The 12298-nt window shown below is 57.1% G+C and overlaps 6 protein-coding genes and 1 non-coding gene across 7 annotated transcripts; 3 read left to right on the top strand and 4 right to left on the bottom strand.

Moving 5' to 3' along the window:
- Window positions 1-173: 173 nt before the first annotated feature.
- On the top strand, window positions 174-1460 carry D7B24_007252 (uncharacterized protein; the record flags this gene model as incomplete). The annotated part of the gene is made up of 1 exon (XM_028641364.1): window positions 174-1460. One exon carries the CDS (start codon window positions 174-176, stop codon window positions 1458-1460), a length of 1287 nt encoding a protein of 428 aa, XP_028494574.1.
- Window positions 1461-1774: 314 nt separating this feature from the next.
- Window positions 1775-2466, bottom strand: TMA20 (translation machinery-associated protein 20; the record flags this gene model as incomplete). Its single annotated transcript, XM_028641363.1, has 2 exons — window positions 1775-2342; window positions 2453-2466. The coding sequence occupies 2 exons, from the start codon at window positions 2464-2466 to the stop codon at window positions 1775-1777; spliced, it is 582 nt and encodes a 193-aa protein (XP_028494573.1).
- A 446-nt stretch (window positions 2467-2912) lies between these two features.
- Window positions 2913-3212, bottom strand: D7B24_007250 (uncharacterized protein; the record flags this gene model as incomplete). Its single annotated transcript, XM_028641362.1, has 2 exons — window positions 2913-3050; window positions 3105-3212. The coding sequence occupies 2 exons, from the start codon at window positions 3210-3212 to the stop codon at window positions 2913-2915; spliced, it is 246 nt and encodes an 81-aa protein (XP_028494572.1).
- A 739-nt stretch (window positions 3213-3951) lies between these two features.
- D7B24_007249 lies at window positions 3952-4024 on the top strand. Its single transcript has one exon. It is a non-coding gene; the product is annotated as a tRNA-Lys (tRNA).
- Window positions 4025-4500: 476 nt separating this feature from the next.
- D7B24_007248 (uncharacterized protein) lies at window positions 4501-5388 on the bottom strand (the record flags this gene model as incomplete). The annotated part of the gene is made up of 1 exon (XM_028641361.1): window positions 4501-5388. One exon carries the CDS (start codon window positions 5386-5388, stop codon window positions 4501-4503), a length of 888 nt encoding a protein of 295 aa, XP_028494571.1.
- A 2325-nt stretch (window positions 5389-7713) lies between these two features.
- Window positions 7714-9382, top strand: D7B24_007247 (uncharacterized protein; the record flags this gene model as incomplete). The annotated part of the gene is made up of 4 exons (XM_028641360.1): window positions 7714-7924; window positions 7976-8287; window positions 8347-8968; window positions 9022-9382. The coding sequence occupies 4 exons, from the start codon at window positions 7714-7716 to the stop codon at window positions 9380-9382; spliced, it is 1506 nt and encodes a 501-aa protein (XP_028494570.1).
- A 118-nt stretch (window positions 9383-9500) lies between these two features.
- On the bottom strand, window positions 9501-11999 carry D7B24_007246 (uncharacterized protein; the record flags this gene model as incomplete). Its single annotated transcript, XM_028641359.1, has 1 exon — window positions 9501-11999. The coding sequence occupies one exon, from the start codon at window positions 11997-11999 to the stop codon at window positions 9501-9503; it is 2499 nt and encodes an 832-aa protein (XP_028494569.1).
- Between the last annotated feature and the right edge of the window lie 299 nt (window positions 12000-12298).

Genomic DNA, 12298 nt, shown 5'->3' with positions numbered 1-12298 from the left:
CTCTACCACGAGTGACTGATGGCTGACAGCTCTGCTATCTTCACGCTTCCAAAGAATCTCCAAGAGACAAGCTTAAGCGATCACAGCCTCTTTCCAAAATCTCCACAGCCGTGCGCCTTCACTACCATACCTACCCAAGTCGACGAACCCGCTTGCTAGAGTGCACCAGCGTCATGGGCGGTTCAGCGTTTGCTTCCGGGGAAAATCCCCTCTACACACCCCGCATGCCATCTCACGTATACGAGCTGGTCAAGAGCCGTTGCAAGAGCGCTCTCCGCGACTTGTACATCTACGTGGCGAGTCCCATTGACGGTCCTGCCAAGAGGGACTACGGTGATGTCGACGTTCTAATGACCTGCGCACGGGGCGAGTTCACAGGAAGGAGCGGGGAAGACGTATTCCCCGAAACCGTCGTCAAAGCCATCCAGCATGCCCTGGGAGCCGAGCATGTGCTGGCCGAAAGAGGCGGCTCGCATTTTGCCGTTCCCTGGCCGAAGGACCTTCCTGCCGACAGCTACGCAGCCGGGCAGCCCCAACGCTACATCCAGGTCGACGTGACCATCTCGCCGTCCATCGCTGCGTTGCAATGGACCTTGTTTAAGCACGCACACGGCGATATTTGGAGCATCCTCGGCTCCGTCATCCGTCCCTACGGATTGACCGTTGACGAGCAGCGCATGTTCCTACGCATCCCCGAGATCGAGCAGACGAACAAGAACAAGGCTAAGATTGAACTGACGGATGACCCGTGCGAGATTCTCGAGTTTCTAGGCCTACCGATTGCTGGATTCTGGGAGACCCCATTTCCGACTCTATTCGACATGTACGAGTACGTCGCTCAGTGTCGCATGTTTTGGGTTCGCCCCGGCAAGGAAGAAGTCGACGATCATGGGCAGACGCACGACTCAGCCCAGGATAAGGCGAAGCTCAAGTCTAATGATCGTAAAAGGATGAGCTCAAGGCCGAATTTCAGTAAGTGGATCGACGAATTTGTGCCACGCTGCCGTCAGGAGGGTCGGTACATGACGCAGCGGACGTCTCGGGACAAGATCAGGCAGGAGGCTTTTACCCGTTTTCACGTCGAAGCCGAATACAACCGACGGCTGGATGAGTACATCCGAGAGAAACAGACCGATGCGGTATGGAAGGACATCAAGGGCGCTTTTCCCGCCGCGGACCCGACCGACAAGTACGCCTGCCAGTATCGAGGTTGCACGATCAAGGCGTTGAAGAAGGTCATCATCGAAGGTCACACGGGCTTTGGCGTTTTGCCGGAGGAGGATTCGCCTATGAGGGACAAGGATGGGTTCTTCATCTTGGAGAATGTGCACGATTTTATCAGCCGAAAGGGCGAAGAGGTTGGACGAGCTGCGATGGCACGGCACCATCAAGCATATGAGGATCTGCTCGAGACAAGGGGCCCCAAACGGAAGCAGGAGACCAGTTCCGAAGTGGCATAGGGTACAGAGAGACATGTTCTTGGGATAAGTAGACAGGAGACGCAAAGGGGCAAGACAGATCTCACGATAGACGGGGAGACAACAGAACGAAAGTAGCCTAAGTGCTCGCAATCTATGCATTTCGTCATCATTTCATCGTACCACGTACCAGTCACCACGCCGCTCACAGGCCAGGCCCAGGCCCGTTCCCCATCCAGGCCACCCATTTTGCAACCCGCAACACCAACTCCTCGCCGCCGCCCCGTCAGTTGAATATACAACACAGTCTGCCCCATGCATGCCCCAGACAGTTCTCTTGCGCCGCCGCCGTCTCCTCAATCGGTCGCCAGCCTCCAGAGGCCGTCGCCGAGATAATGCGCCTCCTCCATGACCGGCCCCTTCTTCGTATCCTTGGTCTCCTCGGTGCCGGCGACGAGCAGCCCCACGGCGCACGCCTCCGTCTTGCCCTCGGCCATGATGACGGCCGGCTCGCCCTTCTTCAGCTCGCGCGTCCACCGCCCGTCCTCGGCCCTCTCGGGCCCGTCCTGCGGATCGGGCAGCCGGCCGCCGGCGCTCGTGAGGCCGGGGGCCATGAGGGTGGCGCCCGACAGGACGAAGCGGATGGCGCCGCGGTCGATGCGCAGCGTCGGGAAGGCGCCGGGGAAGCGGTGAACGAGCTTGAGGTGGGGCAGCAGGGTGTCGTTGTCCTGCTGCCAGAAGAGGGGCTGCGAGTCGACAATGTAGAGGGCGATGCGTTCGGGGAGCTTCATCTGCTCGAGGTGGGCCTTTTTCGGCAGGATCTCGTCGATGTGCGGCTCGATGAGGGGATAGGTTTGCAGGACAGACTGGCGGATCGAGCGCTGGACGGAGGACTTGAGCTTGGATTTCGGGTTCACGGGAAGGCTGTGTTGTGGGAGAGTTGGGCATTAGCTGGATAAGCTTTGGAAGGTAGATTGGGGCAACAGGCGGGGGTTGGGGGGGTTGGATGGGGGAGATTTGGGAGGAGGACGCACTCTTTCTTGAACATGATGGCGGTCGTGAGGTGGGATCGGTTAAAGAGGGAACGGGCGCGTCGTATCGCTTGATATGGGAGAATGGCTAAAGGAGGGTCGTGAAGGTCGGGTTTGGCGTTGACTTGGAGAGTTGCGTCCTGAGCAGGTTCAGATTCACTGCCCCGCACCACGGCGGCGGTCGCTGGGCAGGCGATGGCGGGGTAGACTTCGGCTATGCAATTGTAGCTCCGAGATGCAGAAAGGCGTGCAGGTCAAATAGCGGGGGCTGGTCTCGACAGATTGACTGAAGAATGACTAGAGAATGAAATGAGGGTTTAGAGCATGAAGGGATAATTATCATCTCGTGTATCGTGATTCATCAACTATGCTATTGTACAACGCTTTCTCTAGAGGCCGTGGCCTTCAGGCTGTGGCACATGTTCCACCATCACCATCACCATCACCATCACAGGTACCCCGCTTAACCGCGCTCGACGTGGGAAACGGTGCCGTCGTCCTTGACGTGCACGTTCAGACGGTTCTCGTCAAAGTCCTTGGTGACCATCTGGCCAGGCTTGATGACGCGGCTCTTCTCGGGGAGGTCTTTCTTGCAGAAGCACTAGACGTGTCAGCGACTGGGGCATGGCGGCTCAGGTAGATACCCATAACATACTGTCTCGTCGGACTTTTCGTCGTGCAGCGTCTTGCCGACAAGCTTGTTGGTCCACTCCTCAGTCAAATCGCCCGACTGGCTCTGAATTCCTGGGACGACGAGAGGCATGGTGTTTACTGTTTGGCTGATCTGGTGGTCGTCGTGGAGTTTTGGAGAGGTGCAAGTTGAGATGGGGGGAGGAGTATAGAGACAGAATGGCGAGACAGCTAGACTTATAAGGAGTCGATGAGCCGCCACACCAAGTTAGCAGAAAGCAAGCAACATGCCACAAACAGGCAAGCAATCGTTGAGCGTTCAGAGCGCCGCTTGATGCGTTTCAACGTTTCGAGCCGTGATGAGCGATGACGTCGTATCCGGCCTGTGGCGGCGGGCAGTTGTGGCGGGGTACTATTGCGGGTCTCATCGGCCTCGTCACGAGATTGACGCTGCTGTCTGCATGGATGCGCATCTGTGATCTGTCCTTAGGTCACCTCACTGACCTATGCATTCGCCATTTATCATCTTGCTGGTCTCCAATTCTGTCGATGATCTAACCGAAGCCACCAACCTTGACTGAAGCATCGAGTTCATGGTTTGGCCGACTTCGTCACCCTCTGGCGCATTCCTACCCACTTCCCTTGCCGTTACGATTTCCTGACCCTAATTCACATCTAGAATACGCACCTCATCATGATCTGCGACTCAGTAATCCAGACTTCTTCGGTTCCTTACAAGCTTGGATGACACAACAATCCGGCTCATACTGTAGGGCATCATCGCGGCATCACCGAGAGACAAAATCTGACTACAGAGTATCCCAACATAATCCACGCTTCCGAGCCCTTCTCCAACAACAAGCAACCTGCCTGCCCGGCTAGCTCAATCGGTAGAGCGTGAGACTCTTAATCTCAAGGTTGGGGGTTCGAGCCCCCCGTTGGGCTCAATTCCTGACGCGTCACACATGACTGTTCCTTTTTGCCTTTTTCTGCTTCGTTTACAAGTTACCACTGGACTGGATCAGCAAGTCTGTTGCCTTTTTAAATGAAATATTAAGTTTCCGCAGAGTCATGACATCGGGACTTACCGCCGATAGGTCGTCCCTTGTCGAATTGATACTGGACCAGGCAATCTCTTCCCGAAGGTCCCGACAGTTTCGCGACTCGCATCAGTTTCGTGTCAAACTCAAAGTATGCTCGTCACGTCAGGGGTTGTTTCTCACGATTTGATCACAGGAATACTGGCTGTGTTGAGATTGGTGTACAATTGAGGTATCATGTATCGAAAACAGGCTCACACGAACGCCATGACCCTGTTCTTCAGCCCTGCACTCCATGCTATATGATGATGATTGCGCAAAACCCAAAAGAGAGACAAAAAAGAAGAAGAAAAAAGGTACAAGCAGCAGCACATGAATGCCTCAGTAGCGTTGGTGTTCCCTGAACGGATCCTCCTCATACGACTGGATCAGCGGCGCCTTGACACCGCCGTCACCGCCGTTCCGCGCCGCGCCCATGGCCTCGTCGGCCGCCGCGCGCTTCTTCTCCCGCTCCCTGGCCGCCAGCGCCGCGGCCTCGGCCCGCGCCCGGATGCCCTTCTGCCGCTTGCTGTCGCGCCAGCAGAGCACGCACATGCCGAGGGCCGCGACGACAATGGCCCCCGAGAAGATGATGGCGACGACGATGCCCGACGTGTCGAGCTTGTTGTTGAGCACCTTGCAGTGGCCCGGCTTCTTGGCGCACCACATGTCGTCGGCGCACTTGGCCTTGAGCACCTCTGTCGGGAAGCACGAGAGCCGCGCGCCCGCCGCCGTGCCCGTCGTCTGGACCGGGCAGATGGTCGTGCTCTTCGTCGTCGTCGTCGAGCAGGGGCGCATCGAGGTGCCGTCAAAGGCGAAGCCGTCGGCGGCGGCGGGGAGCGTTGGCGACGGGGTTGTAGCGGGCGTGGCGGCGGCGGCCTGTGGAGAGCGGCGTCGCAGGTCGGCCACCTCGTTGCTGTCGGCTGCGCCGCTCTTGCTGTGGCCGACGGCGCGTTCGCAGCGTTTGAGGGTCCAGAGGGCCTCGATGGCTGCTTCGGCGGGCGTGCAGCCCGCGTTCACGAGGCAGGACTCAAGGTCCGAGGCCTCGAAGAAGGCGGGGAGGCTGGTGAAGCAGTAGGCGAGAGAGCCCTGGTGGCCGCAGGACGCAAGCGCCGCGAGGGCTGCACCTTTTCCGTGGACGCATTCTGACATGGTCGGCAGGACGGCAGCGGCCGAACCGGCGAGGGAGAGAAGCGCCAGAAAGGCGTTTGTAGAAAGAATAGACCGCATGGTGTTCGTGCGACGTGCGACTGATGGTTGTGGGGCAGATGCGCGCGCGCGTGTATGAACAGTGTAAGACGGGCTGGAGAGGAGCAAGTCGCTCAACGATCGTTGGGCTGGAGCTACGCTGATCGACGTCCAAGCTATCGCGAGCTGGAAGGAGTAGTTCCCTTCCTTGGTGTTGACAAAGTGAGCAAAGCAAACAAAACTTATTGGACCGACCAACGCATTCCTCCGTGGGCGCGCTTAAATTCCTGGGGGGACAGCCAGAACTAAATGCGCTCGCTTGACATCCTCCTCCCCCCCCCTTCAAGGCAGCGATTCCCACGGACAAGGATAGAACGGCGGACAGACCCCGGCCGCGCCCCCCCTTTGCCTGCTGACGACCAAACTCAATGGTCGGACTGCACGTCTGTCGCGAAAGAGGCTTGGGGGCTGAGAACCCCGTGGAGCCAACCCACTGGGTGTGAATGGCGGCCGAGAGAAGTCTAGCTTTGACACCCAAGCCACCACGGCTTCGTAGGGCTGGGTGCTGAACGGCACAGTCTGCGGCTGGCAGCCATCGTGGCCCGATTGCAAGGGAGGTCAGATGGGACTGCGGCTGGATTGGAATGCTGGGGGCCGCTTGGATGGGAGGGGGGAGGCCATGAATGGAACGGTCTTCATTTCAGCTGCATGGCAAACGCCACGGAAGCTCAAGAGCGGTCGCCTTCATGCTGCTGTCAGCTGCCAAACTTTTGGCGCAAATGAGACAAAAATGCACGTTCTGTGTTCTTCTCTGGGTAAAGTGGCAGAGAGGAGACGTGACATGGGGCCGCAATCAAGAGAGTCAGCCTAATGTAGCTTTCGCCTGACTCAGTAAAGTAAAAAGGTTCGGCTCCAACGCAGGATTCGGCTGCAGTTGGTTAGCCAGCCAAATCTGGAGCCCCTGCACAAGAGGAACCCGGCCTTGGTGTGCATAGAGGTAGACGAGGGGAGGGGGGCTGAGGTCGAAAGGGACAAGGTAGCTCAGCGGCATATATGTGCCGTCTCCATGCCGATTGCTGCTTGACTTTGCGCAGCCACCCATGAGGCTGTCTGCAACTGGCTGTTGGCAAGAATAGATGCACACTCACGAATTGACGGGCGGGGAGATATGTCCCAATTGGGTGACCGACAATCAGTCCGCGAAGATGCGCGAAATTCCGGCGACGATGCTCCGAGCGAGAAGGTCATGGTGTTTTTTTCCCTCTTTTTGCTGTCACTGCGATCTAGGGCCATCTCACACATTCTCGTCACGTGCCCCTGTCAGATCTCAATCTGGCGTATCGTTCATTTGAATGGTGGCCAGGATCACCAAAGTTGCTGAAGCTGCTAGGGCCCAACGGCTCAACGACTGCTCGCTACGAAAGTCTCGTCTTTATTTTTTTTTTATTTTTTTTTAGAGAACTCCTGCTGATTTACTAATGGCACCGAATTGTCATGTGGCCAGGCTTGAGTCTTCCTCACTGCTGATGCTCGTTGCCTAAACTCACTTGATCCTAGAGCACCAAGGACACTGAGGGAGACAGGTCCTGATATCTCTAGCATCGCAACGCCGAGATGATCACCACGCCGGCCATGCCCTCCAAATGTGGAGTTTCTCGGCCCCTCCATACGGAGCTACACGGCGATGGCACTAAGTCGCCAACGCCAAGGGTCCGATTCCCCCGCCGAAACGGATCGGCGTCATGAATCAATCGCCCGAGCCATGTGGCAGACTCTTCTCTGCCACCTCGTCGGAGCCTCCCCGATAGCATTCCCCTGGGCACATTGACCAGAGTCCCCCAAGCTCACAAAAAGGTCGTCGCGCACTGCGCCAACCAGCAGGGAATCGATGTCGCCATCAGCGGCTCCAAGCACGCCGGTGCAGTAGCGCCGCCTGTGACTCGATGATCCGACCCCGTCATGCCCACCAGCAAGATAAGAAGTGGTTCGCTGACGGGGCCACCCGTGTCGCAACCCTGGCGTATGCAAGATCTACGAGTAACCGCTCCTCAATAACGCAACCCAACAGTGCCGCCACTAGCCACTCATAACCCACTGCCCTCACCTTGAATGATGTCGTGATGGCCTTCGTGGCAGATTCTGCTGGGACGCTGTCGGGGGTTGGCGACGCACGACCATGTCACTTGCCTCTTCTGGATAGCAATGTTGCAGACCCGCCACGCGAGGATCGACATGGAGGATGGTTAAGAGGGACTGGAGGACTGCCGCAGCCTGCCTGATGGATAAACTCCCGTTGTCGTGCATCGTTTTCGTTTTCATTACTTGCGTTTGTCTTGTAGAGAAACTCCTAGTTCTATTGCTGTGAAAATGGCGACAGAAACACCAAGTGCCGGATCTAGCGAGCAGGATGCCCATCAGAAGGATGTCACACTCTCCGCCGAACAGGGTAGCGCCGAGGAAACACATCCTGTGAAGCCTGTCTCCCGCTTCACGAGGTGGTACCGCAGCCCTCTGTTCAACGTCATCATCGTTGGTCTGATCTCGTTCACGCAGCCCGGTATCTGGAATGCCCTTAACAGTAGGTCGACGACCTCTTGCAAGTAGAGTAGCCCATGCTGACCCGGCGCAGACACGGGTGCTGGAGGCCAACAGGAACCCTACCTTGTCAACGGAGCCAACTCCCTGACCTTTGGTATCATGGTCTTTGGCTGCTCCATTTTCTCCATTGTCGCCAACAAGATCGGTCTTAAGACGGTGCTTATTCTCGGCACCTTGGGCTACGCACCCTACTCTGCCGCTCTCTACGTCAACAACCGATACGGTACCGAATGGTTCGTCCTCTTTGGCGGCGCCACCTGCGGTATCGCAGCTTCTGCTCTCTGGGCCTCCGAGGGCGCCATCGCTCTGGGCTACGCGGATGTTCACGATCGAGGAAAGTTCAGTACGTTCCTACCCGACTCTTTCTGCCTCTCTCTGCCTCTTTCTGACACGTTCTTCCAGCGGGTATCTGGCTCGGTCTCCGCGAACTCGGCCAGCTCATTGGTTCCTCCATCCAGCTGTCGATGAACGTCAAGAGCGGCCAGCGCGGCCGCGTCGGCTATACGACCTATCTCGTCCTCATCGCCCTGCAGTGCCTCGGCCTACCGCTGGCCCTCCTCATCTCACCCCCGCAAAAGGTCATCCGACCTGACGGCCGCCGCCTGCCGGATCCCACCAAGAACAAGGCGATCAGGGGCGAGTTCCGCAAGTGGTGGAAGCTGCTGCGCACGCGCCAGTTCTGCCTCCTCATCCCCATCCTCGTCGGCTTTAACTGGAACAACACGTATCTCGGCATCTACCTAGTCCGCTACTTCTCCGTGCGCTCCCGCACCCTGGCGTCGCTGTGCTCGGGGATCGCCGCCACAACGGCCAACATCTTCTGGGGCTGGTTCTACGATCTCAAGTACTTCAGCCGCCCGCAGCTCGCCAAGATTACCTGGTTCTTCTTCGCCATCACCATGGTCTCGTTGTTTGGCTGGCAGTTCGCCATGGAGAAGGAATACTCAACCTCCGAAACGCCTGTGACGCTTGATTGGGATCTGCCCGGGTTTGGAAGGGGGTTCGCGGTGCAGGTCTTGTTCAGGTGAGTTGGACTTCTGCGATTTCTGAATCTCGAGTCCTGATGATTGATCGCAGATTCATGAACGAGTCGCACTACATGTTCGCCTACTGGATCCTTGGAACCTTCTTTGACGACATCGAGACGCTTACGCTCGCCGTAGGTCTTGTGCGGTCGTTTGAATCTCTCGGCTCGTGTCTCGCTTTCGGCGTCGGCGCCGCAAAGGTGGCGCCCATGACCAATCTCATCATTGCCTGTGTCATGTTCAGCCTGTCGCTTCCAACAACATCATGCCTTGTATTCCTTGTGCCTGAAAGGCCCAAGGAGCATGTTTTGGATGATACGGAAGAGTCCTCTGACGAAGGCAAGACTGTGGATGCGCCTGGGCTGGTCAGGACGGCGCCGGCCACGGAGGTCGCCGATGGTCCTCGGAAGTAACATGCCGTCCACACATTGTTGAGAGGTGACTCGGAGTTTGAATCTAGATGTGCAATTGAGAAACGTCTGTCAAGAGACAATAAAGTAGCGCTCCCACATGGCTGCGTAAATGCGAACCTCAATCCATCATGACGATCTCGATCTTCGATTCGTCGACCGCCTCTCCGTTCATGAGCCCGTGTACATAGCTCTCGCCAACCAAGGTGTAGACCTTCTCGTTCATGTCATCATCATAACCCTTTTCTCGCAGTATAAATGGCACCGCCGTCCCTGGTATCACTGCTACCATGTCGCCCACCTCTGTCAATGGCGGAATCAAAGCGAGATATCCTTTTTCTGTGACAGCCAACCGTCGCGAATAGCATCGGTACTGTGCCGAAGTCACCCATCTGGATCCTAGCTGCATCCGCTCATGTGTCTCCTCTGGAGATAGTGCCCTATCCTCATCATCGAGCGGCACTTCTACGAGGTGACGCATCCCATATCGATACCACACCCCGTACACGGGGTCGGCTGGCCAGTCCATACCGCTGCCGCTGGCAAGCTCCCCAGTCCCAACAGATGGAGCGTCGCAGACCAAAGTCCGCCAGAGAGCCTCCTCGTGGCTCTGACCGTTGGCGTACGTATCTCCACTCAGTGTCGCAACCAAAGCCTGCGCCGCGAGAATCCAAGCATTGCACCTCTCCATGTTAGCCTTGCTGTCGATGCGGTGTGTCAAAGGATCGACCGCTGCGCGATGCAGTTCCTCCGTCATACGATCGATCTTGTCGACAATGATGACTTCAATCTCAAGACCCCTTTCATGAACGACGGGCCCTCTATTCACGAGCCCGCCGGAGGTCTGATACGCCCTCTTCCCCTTCGGCAATGCGGCAATGACAGACCGCCCGGTAATCGACCAGTCGGGCACCCAAGACGGCAGCGCAGTCAGGCGACGCGGCCAACCCACGCCGCTGCAGGGCAGGATTTCGTGCAGCGTGCCTACCTGCATGTAGACGAACCGCGCCGCGTTGATAAAGACCTCCTCGGGCGTCTTGGTGTAGTCCGGCGCGACGAGCGGGTGCGCGCCATCCTCCGCGAGGCCGACGAGCGCGAACACCCTGTCTCGCGGATCCGTGGCCTCGAACGTCCAGCACTCGGCAAGCAGGTGAAGGAGCGGGCCCGACAGCGCCATCTCTTCCCCGTGGTATCGCTTCCGGATGCTCGACAGCAGCACCACGTTGGTGGCGCCAATGGGTGCGTTCGTCTCGCCCAGCACGCTCGAGTCCTCGATCATGACGCTGAACTCGAACGAGAGGATGAGGCGGAGAATGATGGGCGCGAGCGTCTCCCACTTGATCGTCTCGCGCCCGTAGACGACGTGCAGCATCTTGTTGACGGCGATCTCCTGCACCATCCAGATGCGGGTGAAGTACGGGTGCGCGAGGATCTTGCCGATGGCGAGCCAACGTGGCGTGCGCCGCTCGTGGACGTACTTCAGAAAGAGCTCCTTGTCTGTTGGTTTGTATGTTTTGATGTAGTGCGACAGCTCGAGGACGAGGTCGACGGCGATGTGTGAATCTTCGCTGGCGCCGAGCCATATCGTCACAAGGGAGGCGGCATTGTAGATATGGTGCATGATGCTCACCTGCCAGGCCTTTTCCGCGTTATCTTCCTGGTTGATGCAGATCGAGTCGATCCAGATCCTGCGCGGTTCGAAGACTGGGCTCATGTCCAGCAGTAGGTTGTAGACGTTTTGCGTCGTCTTGAATGGCTTATCGTTCACCCATATTGTGTGCGTTTTGGTCGGATCGCCCCATGTGTATGACATGGCCTGATATGTGGGATGGCGCTGGCCAATGTCGACAGTGACAAGCTTGCAACTGATCTTACTCGAGTTGCCCCGTGGCAGAATGTATAATAGTCGAATGTCCCAGTCTTTCTGCAAGGCTGGGTGCTCAAAAGGACGTGACAGATCTTCACCACTGGCCGGTAATGACCTTCTGCGTATTTTGAGGTCGTAGGAAGTTTTGAGGTCGTAGAAAGACTTTCCGACGAACCTCCATGTCATATCTGTGAGGAGTCTGAGGAAGTGACTGCGCCAGAGCTTTGTGTAGATAATATGCGGAACGGACGCACAAGCCAGGGTCACCCAAAACCAGTCCATCAACTGCCCAATGCTGGGCGGATCTGTCACAGCCTTGTAAAATCCATCCTTAACAAAGGCAACGGAACCTCGCGGGTAGTGAAAGAGTATAGAGCTGATCACAAAAGTAGGCAGCGTAAGCGGTCCTCGCTGGGCATGGTCATACCACATCTCGGTTGCGGGCAGATCAAGGTCGGGGAAAACAAGAGGTTGAGCGGCGTAAGCGACAAATATGATCAGGCTGAAGACGAATGTCGTGTCTTCAGTGCCAATGAGCCAGTCGCCAAAGAGGCCGAGAAAGATTGCGAGGCGTCCATTGGTGATGGCAAAGACGCACAACAGAGGTATCCAGAAGCGACTGATCTTAAACGTGATGGAATCCAGCACCCACCCGAGAAGGGCGCTCCCAATGTGTCCCAGGAGCTGGCCGACGAAGGAACTCACCAACGTTATGCGGCGTTCCCTCGCCAGGTTCGCGTCGACTGTCGCCATGGCAAGAGAATTGCGACTCTTATGCTATCTTGGCATGAGGGGTTGCACGTCGGCTGAAGGCCAAGCGATCATATTTAACAGGCTCCGATCCCACACAAGGCATATTGAGGCTTGACAGTGAGCCTTACCGGGTATATGCCGGTCGATGGCATTAGCTAAGCGTTGTTGACAGCTGCATCAGCTCTCCCCTGGTGGTCGTGGAGATTAAGTCTTAACTCCGGCGCAGGTCTGGAGCGATGAACCAGGGGTCAGCTCAAGTGTTGACAACGGCTCTCTTGAGGGTCTGTAGGTGATGGTAT

Source organism: Verticillium nonalfalfae, assembly GCF_003724135.2.
Source record: "Verticillium nonalfalfae strain VnAa140/NRRL 66861 chromosome Unknown scaffold_57, whole genome shotgun sequence".
In the NCBI taxonomy this organism is placed as follows: domain Eukaryota; kingdom Fungi; phylum Ascomycota; class Sordariomycetes; order Glomerellales; family Plectosphaerellaceae; genus Verticillium; species Verticillium nonalfalfae.
Note: the sequence above shows the minus strand (reverse complement) of the source record. Positions and strands in the feature narration are given on the sequence as shown.